Here is a 26,829-nt window from a genome sequence, read left to right on the forward strand (position 1 = left end):
TAATAATATATTAATAATGTCTACAATATCAATTAAACAATAACTCAGTGTCACATTATATCAATTCTGCAATAAAAATTGAAAGTCTCTTTTCATCAGTATATTTTTTAAATGCCAAAAAATATTTTGACAATATTTTTAATGGTAGAACTATTTATAGAACAGACATCCTGGTATTTTTTCAAACTTCCAATTGAAATTCTTTTCTGCATATGATTATCAAAATACATTTCAAAAAGGATCTCCAAGCACTCATTGTTGCCCTTTGGAATAGTCAAGAGAAGCTTATAAATGGAAATAAAAATGCGTAGACAAATGTCTACGCGATGCACTGTAGGGTTAATCCGCAAATATTTTCAACATTCCGAAAATTGTCCCTACTATCAAGCGAATATAAAGGTTTTTAGAAAATATTACCATACATTAAAACTTGACAGTTGTCACTTTAAATTCACAAAAAGCATGTTTACTGTCTTTTACCCGTTTTTGAGTAAATAATTTCTGCATTTTATAAGTTTCGTTCTGATGATAAAAGACGAAAAAAATATTCCACTTTTATGTTCATCATCTTTCAGACTCATATTACACAACCAAACCTCGTAAGCTGTTAATTACGACATTTTGCTTTGGGTTTCGTAATCACACCCACGCCAAAATGATGGCAGTTAATCATGTTGCAACGACACTATAATGGCCCGAACTGTTATTGATGGCCTTTTTGTTTGCTTTTGGCTTGTTGAAGAGTGGCGGTTTTGTTTCCGAAATTGCTTTCACTTAATAGGGGCTGCGTTTTGTCTTAATTAAATTATCCAAATTTGCTTAGTTTATCTGAAAAACAAATGTGAAAAAATGAGGGAAATTTATTACCTAAAGAAACTAATGATTATTACTTTTTTGTTTTTGGAATGTGTTTGCTTGGTAGTTTTTAATTACTCAGACTGCTTTAGAAATTTAATTATTATGTGCTAAACTCCATGATTTATTTAATACACAAAACTGGATTAATAACTTAAATAATTTTCGTTAATTGAAAGGATAGTTTCAAAATAATGGGTAACTTCCTTCAGTGATCTTGTTGATAGGTGAAGAGTCAAATACAGTTAATGAACAAATATTTTAAAGACGTTTATTAATTAAAAATGCTTTCTTAATTTACATTCACCTTCCTTTAAATCGTTAAATGAAGAATTAGCAGTGATTTCTAAATACTGCTTGGTTCAAATTTTTAGAGAAATAGGGAAATAATATTAATTAAGAGAATCGGTATTGGTTATTTTTAATGAAATAAAATAAAATAAAAATGGGGAGGGATTAATAAATATCTCTTTTTGAAATTTTCAGTTGTTTTAAATAATGCATGTAATATACGGTTTCAAACATATCTACTGTTTGTTCTTGTTCGTTGGCTTCTTTGAAAGACAACTTAATGATGTCATTCTAGATGTTATTACAATCCAGAATTTTTACCCCATAATTTTCCATTTTTTTTAAATTTTAAAATGTCTGATATTTATAATTTTATTTTTTGATATAGCAAAATCAAAAACTGAATTTAATAAATTCTCCTTTCATGGGTTTTCAACAATTCTATATGATGATTATTAAGTGTGTACTACTGCAATGTAAGAATTTTGAGTAATATGAAATCATCTAATATGTATTCTCGGACGAATTTATTAAATTTGAAACAGGCCTCTAATCTATAAGTCATAGATAAAGAATTGTTACCTATTTAAAACTGATCATATATAAGCAGCATTTAAATGTATAGAGTTGTTAATCTAAAAATATTTCTTTCAATGAAAAATTAAATTTAACTTAACACTAGAGTGTTTGTCAATCTGTACGAAAATTAATTGCAATTTTTTTCCTCCACGGGAGCACAGGTCATAATTTTTAAAGCAAATTTGCATCCTACAGATTAAATTTTGAATAAATGAAAAATTATATTAATTATTGACAGTTCTTTTCAGAAAAAAAAAGGTTTTTTTATGTAAGCATTTCATATAAATTTATAGAAAAACTTGAGTTTCAACTGAAAATTTATTAATTTCCTCTTATTCTTAAGAGAAATTAGATTTTTCTTAATTTCATTATGTATAATAATACCTAGTAACACCAATATTACCTATTTTACATTTTTACCTCATCAGAAATTGCCAGTAACATTGCAAAGTAAGGTTCGAAGTTAGAACTCACGTGACTTTAAAGTTATTGAATAACAGCGCTGACAGGGACTGATTTTTATTATAAGAGCAAAAATATTGTGATGTCTATGTGGAGACCAAAGCTTTCAACAACTACATCTAAGTGAAATAGCGCAATTCTAAATCTAATGTGATTCAGTGGTTATAATTATCTATGATCTATTTTCTAATTTTCAATAATCAAATATATCATTAAACACAGACTGGTATTTATTGACGAACACGAAAAAGACACACCAATACAAAGATACTCACCATTACATGTCTAATTCGACATTACAATCTGAATAACTAAACATAAAAAACTGAATCAAAGTTCTAGAACAACTGCGCATGCGCTGGTTTCCATGGAAACTACAGCTGGAAAGGGAAAAAAGGCGTCTCTAAGACGCGACACGTATGAAACAATTTTCATGTTTAACATCAGCGGTTAATGACGTTATTTAATACAATGCTCATTATAAAAAATGAAAATCATTAATTTCAAATATATTCAGTTAAAGAAAAAAATCCTGAATCAAGCATATTTAATTGAAAAATGTTGTAAATAATTTTTACAGTTCTTGAAAAAATATTCCAAATAAGCATTTTGTTTAAGAAATGAAGGCGCGGTGGACAGATGTTAAAGTTTCGGCATAGGAACAAAATCCGGTTCATCAAAGATCCGTGGCTTGAACAGTTCTGGAGCACGTAGAATCCATACGAACCAAATGATAGCTGTCGTTTTGGTGAAGAAATTTCGAATAAGGATTGCCATCTCAGATGTCTCCTTGTCATCTGATATCGATTCAAACTAGTTACCGTAACGAAATAGTCCTTCAAGTATTGCTTCAAGGGACATTAATATAATTAAATTAAATTATAATTATTTCATTTATTTAATATTTGCATTTATACAAAGCATTGATTCTCTTGTTCCAGATAGTGATAGAGAACACACTTGAGAGTCCAGATGGTCTGGCCTTAGATTGGGTGACTCGCAAATTGTACTGGACGGACTCTGGGACTCACAGAATCGAAGTGGCGAATCTTAATGGTAACATGCGAGCCATAATCATATGGGAAAATCTTGGAAAACCTAGAGATATTGTTGTTGATCCAGCTACAGGGTAAGATAAAATTTCTGTTTGCATTTTCTTAAAAGTTATTTTTTTATAAAACCAGTTTTTTTTTATCATAAGTATAAAACTTTTTCATCACGCTTTATAAGTGTAACTTTCTTATTATAAAAGAATACAAACGCAAATGACAATAATTTTGCTACTTTTTGACTTTGTAATGGTTTATAATTTAAACAGTAAAAAACGTACCAAATTTGTTCTAAAAATTCTACTTGTTAAAAAAATGCTGTTAAAATTTACTTTATATGAAAAACCATTAACTGCTCTTTATCACTAATGATAAACAATAGAATATAATTGAAGTGTATTATATATTTCATAGTATATATTACTTTATTTAATAAAAAATCCCTAAAAGGGTGAAGTCCATGCTTTTATTAAAATAGAAATCCAAGAAAAAACTAAAAACTATAAATCAAACTCAAAAATATAAATTTACAGCCAAAATACTTGATATTTTCTTATAAAACAGCTTTTTTAACATTATTATACATTTATAAAACAAAAAATAGATATTATTAACATACAAAAATTAAAACTATGCAATATTGATTAAATGTTACTGCATAACTAGAAAATGTTCCTTCTGTGAAAGAGTCTATATTTCTTTAACTTTTAGTTAAACAATGTGATTATTTTATATTGTAAAACTCTTTCCTTTTCTACTTTTAAATTTTAAACTTTTAGTTCGGAAATTTTATAATCTTTAGAATATTTAAAGGAAAATAATTTATTTAATTATAAACTAAGTCTAATGCAAAGAAATAAAATTCTAAGATACCGATTTTGAGAGCATTTTAAATTTAATAAGTAACTGTACAATTAATATATAGGCTGTGTGTTACAGTTTCTAAAGGAGAAGGTATGCATAAAAAATAGAATTCAATTATTTATAAAATGCATTTCCTTCCATTTATTATTTCAAACTAAATCCATAATGTTATATCCATTTTAGCAGATATATATATTTCCTTTTTTATTATTTAGTCTTTTATAAATTTAACTGCCAACCTTTTCTCTGTGACAATAAAACTCGGTTATATAACCCAGTTATCTTAGCCAGTTATAATAATGCCCTTTTACGTGAAATGAAAACATTTGATACTAATTCAGACAAATGTTAAACGTATATAAAAAGCATTAAATGAGCATAAATAATAAGATGAAATATAAAGCATTTGAAATAGAAATAAATTCAACTAATGTGTGGCATTTAGAATATGAATGCTTCTGGGAAATAAATCAAATGAAATAGGTAATTTAATAAGCTTAATACGCTTATTTCTTTAACGAAGTCATTATAGTTTAAAAAGGAAGAAAACAATAATAATGGGTAATTTGAGGAACCATGAAACGAAAAAGTAATGACACACATTTCTAGTTCGTTGCGCATTTTATCAGATTTCAAACAATTAAAGGGAATTTTATTCGTAAATATGGTCTACCTGCATTTATTTTATTTCTTTAATTACATCAGTAACATGATTTTCTAAAAGGAAAAGAATATGAATACTAATAATTCGAAATGGAATAATGTATATTATTATAAAAATGGAAAAATGAAAATTTCCTGCAATTATTTGAGTCACATGGGATTTTATTGCAGTTTTAATAAAATGTTGAGGTTCTTTAAAGGTAATAACATATTCATATTTTTATTTTTAGTAAGGAGTTTAGATGAATCATATAATAATATAATGTATAGCAAAAAATAGATTTGTAACATAAAAAACATTCTTTGAAATGAAATATATTTAATACTATATTGCAAAGAACGTTACAGAAACGTTAAATTTAGGAAAGAACAATTCATTTAATATGAATGATTAAAGCTTAAATGCTGAATTTAGTACATGGATAATTAAAACTTCCGTATTCTAAAAATAATTTCCAGTGTCACTTTAGAATTATTTATTTCTTTAAAAAATCTGGACTCACTTTCGGGAATTATGCAAAATTAGAAAAATAAATTTCAGTTGAACCAAAAATGAAAATTAATATCTGGCATACTTTAAAATTTTTAAGTAATAAATAATTAAATCTTTTGAATAAAATTACTGAATTTTATTTTTAAATCCGCATATAAATGAAAATATTAAGTAATTAAAAATGTAAAAACCGCTCAGAAACTCTTCAATATCTCAAAACACCATATACTATTATAGGAATTAAAATAGTAATAAATGTCCCAATTAGGATATGCCATCCAATTATGAGAATTAAATAAATTCATATGTCAAGGTGCTAATAATGTATCAATAAAAGCTAAAAAACAATTATTGAAAGCACAAACTATTCTTTTGCAAGTTGAAAGTATAAATGAAAGATCCACTATATCCATCATAACAACAGTTATTTGCAGATGCCCATTTAATGAATTAGAATAAATGAATATATTAAATCCCTTCATAAAAAATCTAGTCTCTTATACTTTTACCTACATTTTTTTTTGTATTTTTTTCGTAAACAAACTTTTTTCCTTGACTAAATTTCATTTAACTAGAGTTTAAATTTAATTTAGAAACTATTTCCCCATTTGCAATGCTTTAATTCTTTTATTGCTTAATTTCTTCTACTTTCAAATTAGATACTTCGTTATGTTTGGCGCCTTTTTGTTTCAATTTTTCTGCCATTACATACACGCTCAATACACACACATTGTAATTTATTATTAATAGAGATTTGTAGATTTTCTACTGCATACCGTTATAATCATTTAAAACAAAATTGATATGATTTTAGAATCCATTTTTCTCCTATATATAAAATTCAGTTGTCTCATTGCTGATAGAACATCGAAGAAGATGTGTAAAGAAATCAAACGAGTATAAATATCAGATGGATATATATATATATATATATATATATATATATATATATATATATATATATATATATATATATATATATATATAATCAAATGAATGTAAAGATAAAAATTCAGAAATATTATCAATTAGTAATCGATTATTGACAATCGTTGCGCATCCTACAATGTTACAAAAGCCGAATCAAAATCAATCAAAAAATTACTAGTGGAGAAGATTTTATAAACACTACTAAAATAAACGGCTCTATTATATCAACTGGTAATGGAAGCACAATATAAAGCCATTGACCATTTGATTGCAAGTTGATTAACTCATTTCTGATAGAACACCGAAGAAGATCAGTAAAACCAAAATGCCTTTGCCATTGTTGCACCACTTTTGATTTGAAAAGGTAATTAATTATGAGAACTTAACATTCTTTAGTTTCATAGAATGAAATAAAAAGGAAAAAAAAAAAAAGATTTGCAGAATTTATATGTGACGTTGTGGTGTATACTTTTTTTTGACATCTTAATATAAATAGAAGTCATTATGGCTATGTATATATATATATATATATATATATATATATATATATATATATATATATACTTCTCATCTCTTTCTAAACATCTCGTTTGAATTCAAACTAATTTTATTGAACTATTATTTAAGACAAGAGAAAGAAAGTTGTTTTATATTCAAAGTTTAAAAAAAGAAAGAAAGTTGTTATATATTCAAAGTTCAAAAATTAATTAAATATTCAATTAATCAAAAGTCAATCCAAATTGCGATTTTTTTTTCTTGTAGTAACTTCTGAGAGATTTCTAGAGAGAAACGTTTCACCAACTTCTGAATGAAAAAATATTATTAAACAATCTTAAAATTCTTTTATTAATTTTATCATTTAAATAATATCAATTTCGTTTCAGCGCAGCATCTTTTGCAGTTGTTATTAATCAAAAATTTTAATGTATTAAGATTATTATTGTTAAATTTAATCTACTGTACCACTATTTTTTAACTTTTTTTATTCTTAGGCAAATTTTTTTTATTTGTTTCAAAATAAGAATTTAACAGTTCATAAACGCTGCCATAAATCTAGCGCTCACACGGTGGCAGTAAAAGTAAATCATTTCCAAACAAACGAAAATGATATTCGATGACAGCAGCGTCTTCGCACTATAAGAAATTGATTTTTTGTCATAGAAATATCGGAGGAGATCTTTCCGAACAACTAAAATTAATTTTTGAAAGGGTAAATAGGAACAACTTATTTAAGATTCTCTTTTTTTTTCATTCACGCAAAATATTCTGAATTTTCATCCCACAATAGAAAGGTTTCCGAGTATAAATTAAATGTGTAAGATGATCTATGTTTACATTTGCCAATAAATAATTTAAGCAAAATCGGTGATATCATTTCTTAAACAAGAATTATATTTTTAGTGTATTTTCTTCCAAACGGACATGAAATAAAAAATGATTATTCCACTTGAATTTTATAAATTATAATATGACCACTATGGATGAAACAGTCTAGCAAATTAAATTACTTGAGTTTATTTACCATTTCGTATGAATTTTATATAAATAAATATTTAATTTCGCCCGATAATTTCATTTTCCAAATAGGTTTTGGGTTCTTTTTTGCATAAACTTCACCATTCCATTAGTTGGCGTCTAGAATTCCATGGCAGGCACCAAATTATGCTTCAGGAAATCTGACATGCTACGGTGGGGTCATCGTCCTCATTGCTCCAATGATTTACTTTTTTTAATTAATTGATTTAGTATTCATTGAAATAAATCGTGCCATTTGGAACCTAAGCCAAAAAGAATAAATGAATCTTGAAACGCTTTTATATCATCTGAGCGAAACAAATAAGAGCTGAAACTTTTTCCACAATCGGAAGTATATTCATACTTCATATAAAAATGCATTAGCCGTTCCCGATTCAGTTAAACAGAAAATGAAAATTAATATCCCAGGACAGTCTCTTTTAGTGATACTAATATAATTAATGCCAAAACCGATAGAGGACACAAAAATGTTGAAGATAACCACACTCCTTTGTCCTCCCACAAAGAATGGACGCATGATCTACAATCCAGTTAATTGTGCACGCCCACCAACCAAACAAAATTGAGTAAATCCATAAACTGGTGCTTCCATGACATTAATCTTCCTTAGTATTCGCCTTATCACATCGATATCGGACGCTGCCGATATCATTTGATCCATTTTCGCCCTTAGATTTATGTACTGGACGGATTGGGGTGATTATCCGAAAATCGAGCGCTCAGGAATGGACGGATCGCAACGGACGGTGGTCATCGACCAGAACATCACGTGGCCCAATTGTCTCGCCATCGACCAACAAAGGAAAAAACTGTACTGGACAGACGCAAAGACCAGAACCCTAGAAATGAGTGACTACGACGGACGAAATAGACAGGTGGGTGCACTTCAGACTGATTAAGACTTGATTGACCAGAAAATCCACAGGCTTGTGTAAAAAAAGATTCTATAGAATCGATTTGATTGTATGTTGCGTTTCATTTCGAGTGTCTTCGATCTTGGATTGTAGTGATATTCTACTGAAAAGGACAAATAAAAAAGAATCGGCCGTATCACTTGTATACAGTATTTTTTTTCAAGGAAAAGTTTGGGAGAGTCAATGAAAGATGTTACATCAGAGTTAAATATAGAAACTTTTGTTCGAATTTAGCTAGATAAAGCGTTGGGTGCTATTTTACACTTTTTTATTATCATTTCTGTACTATTTTTAAATTTTAAGTTTTTATTTATAATTTTATATGTGAAATAATTTTGTATATTAGGCAATCAAAACTGACATTTTTTAAACACAGGTAAGACAAAAGTTCCAGAGCTCAGAGTAACGCATTTTATACTTTTAAGGGGGAGAATAAGTTTTATTTTTATCGAATATTATTACGATATTCTATCGATCTGAAATCTGAGTTCTTTTATTTAGACAAATATCTGTATCTGAGGTAGTTTACTTCAGAGTTTTAGAAATATGTTTGGGTAGTATGAAAATAAAGTAAAGTTTTCAAATTAAAAACTAATTTTATTTTTTAGAAAGTGTGATTTAAAATAGTCATTTTTATTTTATTTGAATGAAAATTAAAAGCATTTCAGAGCCTTATTAGAGTATCACTGTTACTAAATTTTTAAAAAATGAAATAACTTATTCAATGCCTTTTTAAATATATTTCGCCTCATTTTGTCTGAAAGAAAATATATTAGATTTTAAGGTACTTATTAGTGAAAGCAATTCGGAAGCGTCCAAATGCATCCTGAATACAAGCTTTTAGGGTTAGCATATTATTTTTAAATACCTATTCCAAATTGATAATTCATTAGATATTATTGATTTCTTAAACATTTTAACTAGCAATACTTATATGCTGTTGCTCATGAGAATAATCAGAGAAATCGTAGTCACAAACTTATATATAATTTTATGGAAACTTATTTAAAACAAACAAAAATATTGCTGATTTTTCACGTTTATTTTGTCCGTGACAGTGATATTGTGTGCTAAATGCAGCTGATAGAAATCTAAACAAAAATGAGATCATGTTACAAAAAGAGAGAGAATAAAATTTGAAAGTATGCTTCTAGCTATACTATTAAAATTCATATTGTATAGAAATAATTTCCAAGATAGTTTGAATTATTATTTGACTTCTTACCTAGTCAAGATTGGGAGGATAAGTGAAAACAAATAAGAATAAATAAAACGAAGAAGAAGAATTATTTTGACCTTTCCGGGACGCATATCTATTTGGGAAGAGAAATTTCGAATTCACGGGGAAAAAGAATTAAAAATAAATAAAATAAAATCATATCGTCCATTTATATTTTAATTTAGTGAAAAGTTTTCCAGTAGATTTGGAAAAGACATAGAGATTAGAATGTCGGATGCAGGAATTTTAATTCTTAAAAGTTTTTAAATAAATTGAATACATTTGAAACAAAATTAGAATTCAAGAATATTTATCACAATTTTAATTATATATTATATCACAATTTTAAAACTACAGGGTGTCCCACAAGGTATACAGCGTCTGATATTTACAGATTCGGATAGAACACTTCTATACTCGTATTTTGATGCACAACATGTGAGGTCCCCGAATAAAGTATCAAAGTCTAATTACACGAAGAACGTTAATTACCAATCCGACAGTTTATATTCAAAATTATGATACATAGAAATATTGAACAACTTGGAAGCTTCTCTAGGTAACAATTCAGATTTATGTCATCGGATAATGAGGACGGATGCGACTCTGTTCCAATCAGTCAATTATTGGCCGATTGGATGGTTTAAGGAGGTTTGATTTTGCAAACACGATGATTAATAAGGTTGAATATGGCGAAATTGATTTTTAATCGGATCTGGTACAGTGATGAGGTGCACTTCTACTTGAAAGGATATGTTAACAAACATAATTGGAGGTTCTGGGCCACTGCAAATCCTCATCATTCAATAGTTAGGCTACTCCACCACATAGGCTCACAGTTTGGTGTGAGAGGGCAACATTGGGCTAATTCTTTTTATCAAAAATGTCACCAGTGAAGCATATTTTGACGTGCTGAATGACAGTGTCATCCCATTCTTGCATGGCATAGATAAAATAAGTGCTTATTGGTTTATGCATGATGGTGACTTCACCGCAATCAGCGAAACTTCGATCCCTTATCATTACATTTTTACCATAGATAGATATGGTTAGATTCCATTACGAAAACAGACAATGGTGTGGAGTGGCCACCTTACTTCCCGGATCTTAATCCATGCGGCTTTTTAATGAAGACGTCTGAAAAGCACAGTATATCTCACGCAACTCTCAACATTAGACGACTTGAGAGCAGCAATTGAAACCGAAGTCAAGGAAATTAGAACAGAAGTCTGCAGAAAAGAATTGCGAACTTCTATTCGAGACTTCACCATGTCATTTGTTCGAATAGCCGATATTTAAAAAATCTGTTGTTTTAAAAGTTCTGAATAAATACTGATTGCTACTTTTTTCACTTTTTCCTCATTTCTTGAAGTTTCATAAGCCGTGCTTGACACCTTAATTAGATTATGACACTATATTCAGGGACCCCACATGTTATACATAAAAATATTCGTTTCGATGATTTCTATCTGAATCTGTAATTATTAGACGCTTCATACCTTGTAGTACACCTTGCAGTATCAATGAATATTCTATTGCGATAAATGAATACTTTATTCCGATGATATATGTACTTTCCTTAGCTGCTATCAAAATTAATAATTCCGGAAAATTCTTAAACAAATCTTCCAAAACCCCCCAAAAATGTTAAATATTTTTGCCTGTAATTTCATAGCTATGTATTGAATTTTGTGGTTAAAAGTGCGATAGATTTCTTTGGACACTGCCTTGATATAACACGGGTCGTACGTGTAACCATTATGTACTTCTTTTTATAAGTTTGCCTTTTCATTTGTCACCTTTATATATATATATATATATATATATATATGCTTGTACAGATTTTTCGAAATTCCTACTGACTAAAGACTGGCAATAGGGTTGATCTGATACGATCTTGGCAATCTGATACAATCTTTTTTTACCTTACAGTTTAGATTCAATGTATATTCGATACTTACTATTTTCATAACCTAGGCTGAAAGTGAAAAGTTTTCAATTGTATAACTGTAAGCCGTCAGTCATAAGTAATAAAAGATTTCTTTGCAGTATGAATATAAATTCTTTTGGTCAATTCAGTATGTTTTTCAATTCCCGTTTTTATTTAAAACATGAAGTTCAATAAATTTCTTTGAATTAAGTCAAATATACAAAGTTTATATATTTGACTAAGATACTAAGTATACGAAGTTTAAGATAACTGTGATAAAAATTTTCATTTATAAAATTAAACATATTTCTTTTTCTTTTTTTAAAGAAAAAAATATAAAACAACAATAATTAAAAATCTGTTGTAAAAGATAAATTTATATTCAGAGATTTTTAAGAATTTTTTAAATGTAAGAAAATGTAAATAATGATAATAATAACAAAAATTTCAAAATGATATTTGAAATCAAAATGTAGCCAATGGGAGGTATATATAAGTTGAAAACAATTTAGGAGTTTAAGAATATTTACGGAATTGCTCGACAATGAAACGAAACAACAAAATCTCATCTGATTAATCAGCGAATTGTAATGTAACTATACTCTAATCAGGTGCTGATTATTGATTTTGTAAAGTCATTGTGATCATTTGTATTATTTTTCATGATCAGAAAATTATCCGAAAAAGAAAATCTGTCAGATAATTTTTTTTAAGTAGACTACATTGAATTTCGCTCATTCCCTTAACTTTACAAGCACCTACATTATTTTTGTTATAAATGACTGCACTTATATTTAGGTTATAAAACATCTTATCGTACAGTGGAAAGTGATCTAAATTAAAACGCTAAATATATATATATATATATATATATATATATATATATATATATATATATATATATATATATATATATATCTTGAACTTGAAGGTGAAAAATCGTGTCCTTGAAAATTTTAAAACAAAAACAGTTCTCATTTTTTTTTTATGAAAAGAATGTTTTTTTTATGAAAAGAATGGTTTTTTTTTATTTTTTAAATGAAAAGAATTCGTCTAAAATCAAATTTATGAAGGACTAGTGCAATTGTTAAGTACTTGCTCTGCTCTATTATTTTATTCTTGGATGCTTTCAAGTAGTACTTCTTATTTGTATTTATTATAACATCCCTTATATATAATTCGTGAGAAAATAATGGAAATGACTTTCGGCATTAGAATGAATTTAATGTAATCATGGGTATTATTATTTATTATAACATCCATTATTTATAATGTGAGAGTAAAAACTTATCCTCTAAACTACATAAAACCCATTGTATTCTGTTATGCAGATTTTCTGGCTATTCATTTGTCCGGTATTTTATTTGTAAGTATAGCTATTAATTCGTACAAATCATAGTTTAAATCAGCAGAGCTATAGTTCGAAAAATAAAATAAAAATAGTCTCAACAATTCAGTGATAGTTTTATTTATATAGTTTCTGAGATACCATTTTCTATTAAAATATCACACAAAATATAATCAGGTTTTTTATTTTAATATTTTTTCCATTTATTAGAAAAAAATCGATTGATAAATTAATATTTTATGGTCATTTTTTTTTTTTTTTTTCATTTCTGCATCATCTCATCTTAGGAGAATGACTGAGTTTCCTATCAATAACTCAAAATTAATGGCAATAATGAGAGGTTAATGATTGGAGTAGGAGATTTAATTTAGGGTGCATTCCTGAAATCAGCAAATTAATAAACCTTGGCATTTATTTATCGTGAATAAAGTTTGGCCATTAATTAATTTTTTATTATTGTCAAAGATAAGAATTCATCAATTTTTTAAAAAAAATATCCATATAATGAATATCCAAATAATGAAGTATGAAGCACACAAGCGTTTGGAATACAATGTAATGAAAATAAATTTCAGCATTAGAATTTAATGACTATCAATGTATTTAATCAGTTGTTAATAATAATAATTTATTAATCACATTAACCATTACATTTGCATTATTTGGTTCGCACCCAAGGTTGCTTGAACTGTATATAGAAAAGAAATATATCTAGCTGAGATTAGTAAGTAATAATTAGTAACTTTATCTTGTACTTTTTTATTTTAAATATTGTATCTTATAAAGTATGTTCAGAATTGACTTTAGCATTTTTTTGTGCCAAAGATTCCGTGCCTACTTAAAATCAGGTTCTAACAATTAAAATCTGGCAATGGAATTTAATTGCTAATGATTTTAGATTGCTACATTGTTGCGAATAATTGATCACACTATAGTGGTTTGGGATGATGGACACAGTTTACTAATGGAAAAGTTTTATGCTGCCTTCATCATCACAGATAAATATCGTGATATTTGTAATGTAGTACCTCTGAAACATCTCAAAGTCAACAAACATTTTGTAATGCAAAACATAAGGGTGCCTTTCTTCACAAGAAATCACGAAACACTAGCAGAAAAAATAAAACCAAGACATAGACGAATAATAACACTTACAAAAATTCACAACATAAACATACAGAGCCGCTCATTGTGCAAATATAGAGATTTCGCTCCACGATCAACTCTTAAACCTCTCGTACGAACGTAGAAAATTATTACAATAATTTCAATTCACAAAAATTTTGACATTTTAGTTCTACAATTCATAAAAATTTAGACATTTTAGTTCTACAATTCACAAAAAATTAGAGATGATCAAATGGTAGCTTGCATATTCCGCTTATATAAACTCTATGATAAATTCTAGAATTTTCTGGAAGGATCTACGAATCTTGTTCCCTAATAAAAATGTCGCCACTTCTTGCATTTGCTGAAACTTTTATTTTTGTAGATAAAGTTAGGCGCCCAGTTTGTCGCCAATTCCAGAAGTCATTGACTTGGCAGCTATTTAAAATCTATTTAATATTTTGGTAATTCTTTCCCACTTATTGTGAGATTATTAGCTTATATTAACAGACGGACAAACGGACTTCCACTGAATGGAATTTCCTCAAAATATGATAAAATTCACAAAATTGGTGTAGAGACCATAAAACAAATATCAGTTCTCTATCTCATAGTTTTTGAAATTATTTTTGTCAGAGACAAACAGACGGACAGATATTTTCCAAAAATACGTTTACCGAATTCAGGGAAGTCTATAGCAACATGCATCAATCAGCTAAAATCTAAGTGTGCTGTTAAAATAATTGACCAATGCTTCCATAGAATGTTTTATAACAATACAATTGTATAAATAGCGATTCAATGTCTCGATTTCTTATAATTGATTTTATTTTAAATCAGTAATCCCTATAAGTAATAAATTCCCATTAACTTATTAAAAACCGAATCTTCAATTTCTAAAATGCTTTTTAAGGCGAAAGAATTCTTTTTCTCCTGAGCGATCCATCAAAAAAATGTGGTTCATTGACCCATCAATAAATAACAAATAAAGCAAGAACCCAATGGCTGTTCTATATTTCACCCGAAACTAACTTGAGAAACTACTTTTACGAAGTACAAATAAATCCGCCGAGCAAATAAAAAAAATTGCTCCGAAGAATCGTAATCTACTTTATCGGCCTTTTCTTGTCACTTTTCAACACGATACGTGGAAAGCGGAGAATGTTCGTGGCAACCTTATACCGACTTTAACTGAGCAATCAACGAATTACTCTTTTCCTCTGGTTGGAGATCCGATTCGATGAAATTCCGGTCAGGTTTTTCAAAATAACAACTCGACGGCACTTATCTACAATTAACTTTCGCTTCTATGGACTTTTTTTCTCTGGTAATTCTGGTCAGGAAACGCGAACCTTCTTCTTTTTCTTAAAGAAGAAAAGATTAAAGGCAAGAATCTAATTGAGTTGAAGTGACCAATTTGTTGGCACTTTCTGTCTACAGCAATATGATAGTCTTTATACTTCTCAAGACGAGAGTTGGGACTAGAGAATGTAATAGTTAAAGTTCTCAAACAGTTGCAGATGTCTTTTTTTCTTCTTTTAGAGTTCTTCTAAAGATATAGTCTATTCCAAGTATCATTGAGTGTTTTATGCTTTCAATTTTCAATAGATAACTACACAAATAACGAATGCTACAACAATAATATACTACAAATAAGGAATACTGCACAAATAATGAATGCTACATAAATTACGTACTACACAAATAACTAAAATTTCAAATACACATATTGTGTTAAATATTTTATTCAGACTGATAAGTGTCTGACCATTCTATGACCTATGTCGAAATTGTAGGATTATATAGCAATTCTTTGAAAATTAATTTAATTATGTAAATTAAGAATAAGTAATTAAAAATGAATAATTTTTAACCTTTGAATTACTAGGCGGAATTCAGTTTGAGTAATCAGTTTGGCTACTAATATTTCTAGCTCCTTTCTGAGATTTCACATAAATCATTTTTAATTTTCATATTATAATATTTTATACATTTCAATAAATTATAATATTTTTGGAATGATGTGCAAACTCTCACAAAGAAAAGTTTAGTTATATATTTGAAGTGCACCATATTTTCATCCTGATAGGATATAATTAATTTTAGACTTTTAATGCCCTATAATTATAAGAGAATAAAGTGATTGTCTGAAAAGCATTCTAATTGTTAGTTAAACTGATAACAGCATTCTGAAAATGTATTTGCACATTTGTTCAAACCTACGTTGATTATTTTCCCCAAATTATTAATAAGATTTATCCAAAGAATAGTTAATGTTGTTAATGTTTTTTGAAATATTATATGCAAACAAAAACGATAAATAATTGTTAGCATGTTGAAGCGAAATTGAAACTGAAGCAAATTCAGTGCCCCCAAACGTGGTCTATTTGTACAGTTTTTAAAATAACCGCATAGTCTGAGAACATTCAAATAGATAGTTCGTGTCTCTCTGAGGGAAATAACCGGATCTTAAAAGCATTCTGATTAGCGGAAATTAAAGGGGAAACATATTAATTGAAAAAAATCCGTTTCAATCAAAAACCTGAATAGTTTTTTCTTTTCTCGTTTTCCATCAATTGTTTGTGGACATACTGAACATTTGAAATTAAAGAAAATCATTGTTTTTTGAAAACAGCTACATTGACTTAAAATTCTGTTCATTTGGAGATATTTGCCGCAATTATTCTGTAATTTTAAAACTTCTTTATTAAACCAGTGAAAATGATCTTACCTTTGCTTTCTCGTATCGGTCTACGTTTCTGGTTTAATTTCGCCGTATAGCAAAAGAAAGAGAGGAAGAGTATATTTGGAATAACTACCTTTGTTTTCAGTTTAGTTTAATCCAAAATCTACTAATGTTCATTTTAAATTTAAATAATATGTCTTGAATGATAATCATCATGTTGTTAACGATTTTTACTAACCGTGCAAGCATATGTATATACACAAAAACAAACGATGACGAATGTCCTTCGAAATCTGATATTTATCTTAATTCTAGTTCAAAGATCATATACCATATTACATTATTCTTTGCTATTCCGTCGTTAATACTCGATTATAAGTTAACACTATAAATACAAAAGAGAAAACTAAAAATATAAGATTCGGCACACAGAATTAATATCTATAGCGTGAACACTTGTCAAAATTTTATAAAAAAAAACCCAACAAATGGCTGACTGTCTATCTGTCTGCACTTTTGGAACCAAGTAAACTCAATAAACTAAAAAACGCAAGGACTTAAATATATATATCAAATTAGATATCGTATTTTGTGATAAGTGTAGTTTTGTGTCATATATATATATAACATTATTTTGGTTGAAGCAGAATGCAAGTTCGAAGACATAGACGAGACGTTGTATTTTTAATTTCGTTTTATTCTCTCTTTAATATCCATCTCGGGAAAGCAATTTATTTATAAGCAGAGACGCGGACAAGGCACAAAAGCAGAAGAGCGCGAAACAAATTATCACTAGTCTTATATAACATAAGATTTCCGGCCACGTGCCGATGGAATACATATGCTGACCTTTGACAAGGGCAACGAAAGTATCACTTTTATTTGATACGTAGTACTGATGGCGCATTAGTTTTACAAAGGAATTAATTAAACCAAAAGTGGAATTGGATCACGAAATAAGAGAATATTTTTAGAATGAAGTTACTATGGGCTAAATTAGGATTTAACTTTTTACTTGGAAATGAATTAAATTGAAATTAGAATTAAAATACCATTATATATATATATATATATATAATATAAATTGATTAAGAAAGCGTACATGAAGCACAAATTCGATTTTGTAATATTATTAATCCCATACCAGGGAATTATCACCAAAAAACTCGCCAAGGATGACACGATAGATTCAATAAAAATGCTAAATTCACGCCAAAAAATAATATTTCATATTGAACGCAGTGACATGCAAGGCGTTCTCTGGCATGACAAGTTTATTAGGGGGTATGCGAGAAAACTTTGGGGAGACCAACCCGATGATTAATTAAATTTTTGGTAACGTTATTGAATCTTGATAATAGTTTAATAATTATTAATCATCAGTCCTCTGCGAATTATTCCGATTATACCTTAATAAGCGATTAATGTCTGCAATACATTTTAATGTAAATTGTTCTTAAAATAAACAACGATTATCATCAAATTTGTTACTAGTATACTTATTTTACAATGAATGTTTTATTGCAAATGCTCAAATATTAATAAATGGATATATAATGCAACATTTAGTCAGTGAAGTGCGAATCTCTTTGTCTCTACTGTCGTACATAATCGCCTCCAAATTTCGGGACAAACTGGTGTTTATCAACTATTTGACTCAAGAGCATTTACTCAATATCACAATTCCCAGCAACAGAGTTTAAATTACATTCCATTGTTTGCCATGGTATTCCCTTTGTGCCAAGCGGTTTTCGAACTAAAATGGCTTACGTTGCATGAGACATTGCGAAAGACTCGTCTTCTATTTGACTATTCTATTTGTATTTTTCAGAAATAAGAATAGGTGTTAAAACATTCTTATATTATTGAATAGAAAGAAACCTTTTTTATCCATAAGTGATTATAACTAAGAAATGTTACTTTTTTTTTAAATTTCTCGTATATAAAAAATGCAGAAAGTATTGTAATAGACAAAGAATTCGAACAAGAGATTTTGACGGATCTTCAATTTTTAAGCTCCTTGAGTTAGGAAAACAGATTTTTTTTTTGAAAAATTTATGTCGGTGTGTGACGATGATAGTTCAAATATTCTTTGATCTAAACGGATGAAATTTGGTATATGGTCATTACACTAAATTTATAGATTTCCAACAAATTTGAGAAACATCTATTCGCATGAAATCTGTCTATTAAAATGTTCGAACCAGATGAACACCATAACTAAAAAATGAAGAGAGCTAGATGGATGGAATTTCGTGCACATATTTAACATCAATAATGTAGACATCTGTATTATTTTGAGCCAAATCCAACAAGAACTGTCATGATTAGGGATTGCAATACCGGACCAAAATTTCAATACCGGTATTCGGTATTTTTTAAATCTTAATACCGCGATACCGGTTTTAATACCGGTATTAGAAATTTTAGAAAAAGAAAGAAAACACAGGTGTTTCTTTGTTTTATTTGCCAGTTTTGTTAGAGAGTGTAAATATCACAAAAAATAATTTGTAACTTATAAATTATAACAGTATATAATCACAAAAAAGTAAAGGAACATCTTATTTATTAAAATCACAAAAAAAAGTGTAAATATCACTGTTGAGTCTGTGGTACTATGACAAATTTTTGAAATGTGATCGTAAAAAACATAATGTATCCATTGTAATGTCATTAAGCCTGAAAAGTAATTTGGTGTAAACATTACCAGTTGTCGAAAACGCTCTTTCGGCATCTACGCTAGCTGGTGGCACTGTTAGCAATGCGCGATATATTTTTTTTCAAGTATTTACCTCTAAATCCCTCATCTTCAAATAAATCGATTTCTCGTCGGATAGTTTTGGATATAGCTGATTTCTGTATTGTATTTTGGTTCGTTGAATTTTTTTTTTTATTTTTTTTTTATTTATCGCTAATTCTAATTTTTGTTCAAGAGACAATTACTTTTCACTATCGACGGTAGTGACATCATAATCTTCGATAATTGAACCGAATTCTTCTGAATGTGGATAGGTTTGTGGGTAAAAAATTTTAAGAAAATTTACTCTAAACTTAATCAGATTTGAACTGGTTCTTTTCTTTTCTTCTTTTTCATTTTCAATTTTTAAATCATTATAATTATGTAAATACCATAAGACATTTTCTATTTCGGTATGCCTTTCTTCTGTGCGATTTTTCAATGTAATATATAATTTTTTTGGTAATGATATGTGGTGTTCTTTCAGTGACTGCAACATGAAATTTATTGTTGCATTAGCTGTTATTAGAATCTCTCCGATATAATGCCTCAATAGTCAGTTTTATTGGAAGTAGAGCTGACTCAGTTCTGGATATTAAGTCGAATTCACCATCTGAAAAAATAATTTACAGGTTTAAGTCGATTATTGCTTTTTGGATGGGATTTCTCAGTTTCAAAAATCGTTCCATCATTAGAAGTAAACTGTTCTAACGTGTTTTAGAATCTAATATTAACATATATTCTGTTTTATTTTCTGTTAGTATATATTTTAGTAATATATCCTTTTTTATATGGGAACGTTTAAATATCTTAACAATTTTTCGAACTTTATAAATTATAGGAAGCAATTCTTGATAGATTAATATTTCATCGTCATTAGCATTATCTTCATTGTCAATATCACTCTCACTTTTACTCTCTTCAAAGTTGGAATCCGAAGTTTCTATATCCACAGTATTTGGATTCTTCTGTTCTTTATTTTTATTGGTATAATACATCTATTATTCCTATCTGAATTCCATGTGCATAGCACAACTGCTGATTTGCACCAGTCAACTTTCCAACTTTTTTCATAATTGTTGCTCCATCAGCCGTTATGGATACAATATTTTCTTTCAGTGATAATCCATGTTTCGCTAATTTAGATTTAAGCAATTAATTAAGCCATTAATTAGCTAATTAATTTCGCCCGTTAAGGAGACATAACAACAAAAATGTATACTCTTTTGCTATGTTCGCCATCCCTGAACATATAGTGGAGACCATTTTAAAAATTTCTAGTAAATACCGAAAAACCGGTATTTAAACTTGTGAATACCGGTATTACAAAATTGTACAAATGGCTCAAAATACCCGTATTCGGTATCCCGGTATACCGGTATTGCAATCCCTAGTCATGATCAACTGTCTGTTGGTCTCTGCTTACAGAAACATATAACCTCGGTAATCCAAAAACGCAATGATTTAATTATATCAAATTTAATATGTGATTTTGAGACTTCTTGTAATTTATTGCTTGATTTTGGTTTTAATAAGTAATGAAAAATGTATCTAAAGCCCAAATTTGCGCTTTGAAATCTATTTTTATTTTTATTTCTCGGAGGAAACATTTCTGATTTTATTTATAGCTGACTTTCTCATTGAATTTCCCGGCTCAGCCATCATACATACTAACATAAAACATCTACAAAAACACATATGTTGAAAAAATGTAAGAAAAAACTTGTACTTTAATTCCACGTGTTAGAAAATTTTGTAATTAGCAAATATTCGGATTTAAGGGTTTTCGCCTATATTCACATTTCAGAACACTTTGAGTTCGAAAAAAATATATTTTTGGAATAATTTCTCTTTGTATAAGAATACAATAACTCAAAATTGTTTTGAGCTAGATGAATAAAATTTGGTACGAGAGCTTAACACTAATTTTATTGTATCTATAAAAATATGATCAGCATCCAATCAAAGTTCGTCTGTCTGTTTTTTCAAGTATAATTATAAAATAAAAAGGTTTCAGGTTCAGGTTTAGAATCTAAATTTTAAATATTTATCAAATTTTAAAATAAATATCTCAAAGAATTTTCAGTCTATACTTTCGCATAATTAAATCGTAATGACGCATAATTAAGACGTAATAACGGATAATTAAAAAAACTCAACTGTACTGATAAAGGAATTGCCTATGTGATTTTGTAATAAAGCTGTAGTTGTCTATCAAAACGATTTTATTCGAACGAAAAAGTTTTGCAAACTTGCATTTCTTTACTATATTATGATGCACAAAACTGTTGTAGGCGTAACCCTGAAAATAAAAATCTGAGTTCTCGTGGCATTCACGGCCTTGCTCCATGTCCACAATGTCATGCGTTATCAAAAACGACCTGTGTTATAGAGATGCGAGAAAGTTTAGGGGGAATTTAAAAAAATCTACGAAAAATGGTCCTTTCCTCAATTTCATTTTGTTTATAATGAATTTGGGCTTCATTTTTTTTTAATTTAGGGATATGAATTTTCTTTTCTTTTAAGAAGTTTAAGAAATCTAGATTTATTTAACAAACCTTTTACTAATAGTTTGGTTTCATTTGTTGCACTCTTATTGACTTCTCCTCTTTCCGCTTCTGAAACCAAATAAGTTATTGAAGTTATTTATTGCTATAATATGACTGTGGTAAATATGCGTGAAGTAAATAAATACTTCTTTATACCTTCGGATTGTTTTCTTTGTAGGTGTTGATTAGTCTTGATTTGCCGCATCCATTCGGATTAGCTCTTTATGGAGATTCAATCTACTGGACAGACTGGACCGAACACACAATCCAGAGCGCAAACAAGGTGACCGGAAAGGACAGGAGAGTTATACTTCAAGGAAGAGAAATACTTTTAGATGTCCACGTCTTTCACCGCCAAAGGCCAAACAGTGAGTTAACGAACAAACCTTATGTTTAGAAATGTAACGGTATTATTAATTTAATAAGTATTATTATAAATGAATTGTAAATCTGAAGAATTATTAGTTAATAGGATAATGATAAATAATTATTATTACAATTAGTTATTAATAATTTCTAAATGGATATGAACTTCGATTCATTATGAAAAGCATTAATTGAAGTATTCACTTAAGAGATAATTTATCAATTGAATTCAATGATGAATTTTTTTCTAAAAGATTTTAATTAAGCATTAATATAAATTAAAAAGCCAAATAATGAGTTAATGAGCAAACCTTTTGCTTAGAAATGTAAAGGTATTATTAAATCAATAAATAATTAATATGAATAATATTATAAATTTAACGAATTATCGATTAATATGAAAATGATAAAAAATTGTTATTAAAGATGAACCATTGTTCAGCTTTATAAGCATTCTTTAAAGTGTTCATTTAGGCGACAACTAAGAAATTAAATTTAGTAACACAATTTTTTTCTAAAAGATAATAATTAGCTATTCATATAAATGAAAAGGTCAAATAGTGAGTTAATGAACAAACTTTTTGCTTAGAGATGTAAAGGTATAATTAAATTAATAAATAATTAATATAAATAATTTTATAAATTTAAAGAATTATAAGTTAATATGATAATGATAAATGATTATCATTGCAAACAGTTATTAATAATTTTTTAATTAATATGAATCATTATTCATTATGATAAGCAATAACTGAAGTGTTTGCTTAAGCAACAATTAATGAATTAAATGTAATGACACATTTTTTTTCTAAAAGATAATTATTAATCATTAATATAAATTATAAATTACTATGAATTAATATGACATAATTAAATTTTATTGAGTAAGTTATTAAATTTTCAAATAATTAATCAGTAAATTTAACAAAAATCATTTCTCTCAAGCTTTAAAACACTTTCCGAGCACAGCTAAGGCCGCGGTGGCGTGTTGGTAAGGTCTCGGCTTCGGAACCGGAGGGTGTCAGGATCGAGACCTGATTCCACCGAAAAAACGTCGTGTAAGGGGGTCTGTAGCACGTTAAATCCGTCATGACCAAACGTCCTCCCGCTGGTGTGGTGTGGTGTGGAGAGGGGGGTGCCAGCTCAGGTGTCGTCCTCGTCATCTGACAGTGGTTCAAAATTGCGAGGGTCGTCCCAAAATAGCCTTAGTGTTTCTTCAAACGGGACGTTAATATAACCAAACCGAGCACAGCTTTTTGTCGAAATTCTTGTAAATCAGAAATAATTTATATGTAATTACTTTATTAAATTTATATATTTTATATTAGTGTAATTTATATATTATTATTTTAATAAATAATTTATAGAATAATTATAAAACTTCAAACGCAGGAAGATAAGATTCTTTTAGCTTTTAACTTGTTTGTCCAAGCAATTCATGAAATAAGATCTGGTTCCATTACGCAGCCTCTAGAAAGCAAACAATAAGCAACATTTGCAGATTCGATTTCAAAATGTTTATGAATCAAGATTGAATAACTTATCAGAATATTTTTCTTTAAAAAATAAATATAATTTATTTTAAATAACATAAAAATACAATTCCGATATTTTCAATACGTTCAAAACCACAGCCAATTACCGCTTTAAATACAGTTATTTGACCCAATTACATAAGTAGCATAAAAATCGTTTATCAGATACACCACAAAATTATATATAATCGAAAATAAAAAGCATTGACTTATATTCTACTGCTACAGTTTTGCATATAAATAGCAATTTATTTCCTTGCAAAACTTGCAAAAGCATTTGGACCTATTTATAAGCAATCTACGAAGACACTAGGTTAACAAAGGTATATGTGGTTGTCATACAAATCACGCATGCTCAATAGCGGCATGAATTGTATCATTTGACATCTTTAAGGATATATTAAGTTAGATTAAAATGTCGTTTTGTTCAAGATGCATTTGATTAACCGCAAAGGAAATAAATATGGTATGCATAATCGCAGAATATTGAAAGCTTAAAGTATATGTAATTATTAGATTTTCATAACTCAAAAGAGTTATTTCGAGCTCTCTTTATGGGTCGAATGTTTAAGCCAAAACGCAGTCAAAGTTGAAAGCTAGAAATTTAAATATGGATGAAAGTATCTAATGAATGATCCAATGAAGAAAAAAGGCAATCAGTAGGAGGTGTAAAGGGCACATGACATTTATTAAAAAAAAAGGTACGTCTGATTTCAATTTTTGGTGTAAAACACTTTGCTTTGAACATTTTAGAGGCGACACAATCAAGAAGAGTTTCAAAACAATCAAATGGACTTGTTTTGGAATATTTCAAGCAACTTGACAATAGCAGTGATATCGTATCTAAAAAACATCTAGGGATTTCTGAACTAATGCCAGAAATATAGGATTGCCTCAGAGATTATGAAAAATAATATGCAATCTTTTTTAAATGAATTAAATATTTTCTTGTATTATAGCTGCCAATGTAATTTTACCTTGTACCTTTATTATTGAACCACCGCATACAATTAATTGTAAGAGACAGTAGAAAGATATGATTTTGTACAATTACTATTATTTACAATTCTCTTAAAGATAATTTTTTTATGATTTTGAGGATGTTAAATTTGAATAAATATTTGAGCTGTTAATGCGTTAGTTGGTTAAATATAATAAATGCAATTTGGACAAGTTAAATCTCTTCCAAAATTGGGAGAAAAAGATTTTCTCCCAAATGCTTTAAACATTTATTCAAAGGATAATATACTCGAATAAACGTTTAAAAGTATGTTTAAATTATGTTTCCAAATTTAATAAAAGTGTGATAAGTCTTGCCTCCTTTTATTGATATGATAGTTCAAATTTTTTTATTGAATTATGAGTATGGTTCCAACTTTGCTTTTAATTTTAATAAAACAGTTTGTTGTTCAAATGCTTGAAACAGTTCAAACATTGTTTTTGGAAGATAAAAAGTAAAAGAAAAATATAGCGTGATTATTTTAATGATACTTTATCACGTTTAAACGCCGGCTATTGGTTTTCATTGTGCTCTTAGTTTCCTTTAGAGTTTTCTTTCTACACAAGCGGTGAGGGAAACAATATGTCAAAGGTTCTTAAATAAATCTCAGCAAGCCAAAAGAATAAGTCTTTCGTAACGTCTTGGTACCGGGAGATAAGTTGGTAATTTCTTTAACAGCCGAATCAAACTTCGATTACCCTTTTCCTTTTTCTTAAGGTTTTAGTGCCAAAAACACATTTTCCAATAAAGACCTTATCTTAATTGTTTGATATTTTTCCTCCAATAAACGTCAGGGAATTATAACATTCCTGAGACAAAATGGCCCAAGTATAGTACACAGAGTTTCCAAGATTTTAATGAACAGCTTCTGAGTTTCTAACGAAGAAACAAATGTTTAAATCATCGAATGATCATATGGTAAAACATCGTTTGTTATTGATATCATTATTTAATAAACGCCATAATTTTCAAAAACTTTTTTTAACAAGATATGTCCCAAAATTAACACATTCAAGATTTGAATTTGCCGCCATTCATGCAGTAAAGTGTTGGCACCCTATTAAAAAAAAACATTTAACAGCTGATAATTTGGGATTAGTAAAAATGGAGGGTTAAATTAAAGAACAATGTGTTTTCATTGTTGAAGAGTATTTCAAAAGTAATGACAGTCTGACGGCCATAATTCGAAAATTTGAGATGTGGCCCTCTTATATCCTGTGATTTAACACCATTGGATTTCATTTTATGAAGTTATTTGTAGTTAAAGGTATATGCCAAGAAACCCACAAACACACGTGCATTGAAGGAGAAAATTCAACTCCGCATCATCGAAATTAAGGGGCATTTATGCAAAATGATCATGGAAAATTTCGACAAAAGAGTTTGTATGTGGCAGAAAAGTCGTGGTGGCCATTTACCCAATGTGTTATTTTATACATAATCCTATCTTGTGTACTTTACAATTGAATAAAAATAAAACAATTTAAAGAAAAAAAACCAGTTTTTTTATTTAATTCGTATCTTGCGTTGACACTTCGTTCTGTCTTTGTTCCATCGCTCTATTTCTCTCTGTTCTGTTTCTCTTGTTTTTTTAAAGGGAATACCGAAACCTTATTGCAAACTGGTGACAAATTCAAATCTTCCGTTAATTTTGGGACACCCTTTATATATTCTATTGAACACTATTTATAATTATTCGTTCACCTTAAATTTGCA

The 26,829-nt window shown here is 28.5% G+C and overlaps 1 protein-coding gene across 1 annotated transcript in view; it reads left to right on the forward strand.

Annotated features, from left to right (window-relative positions):
- Positions 1-26,829, forward strand: part of LOC129981290 (low-density lipoprotein receptor-related protein 4-like) — a 733,213-nt gene that overhangs the window by 621,942 nt on the left and 84,442 nt on the right. Inside the window, exons 16-18 of the mRNA XM_056092063.1 lie at positions 3,129-3,316; positions 8,396-8,597; positions 22,391-22,580. Coding sequence (XP_055948038.1) covers positions 3,129-3,316; positions 8,396-8,597; positions 22,391-22,580 — 580 coding nt within the window. The remainder of the gene's footprint in view (positions 1-3,128; positions 3,317-8,395; positions 8,598-22,390; positions 22,581-26,829) is intronic.

Source organism: Argiope bruennichi, chromosome 8, assembly GCF_947563725.1.
Source record: "Argiope bruennichi chromosome 8, qqArgBrue1.1, whole genome shotgun sequence".
Taxonomy (NCBI): Eukaryota; Metazoa; Arthropoda; class Arachnida; order Araneae; family Araneidae; genus Argiope; species Argiope bruennichi.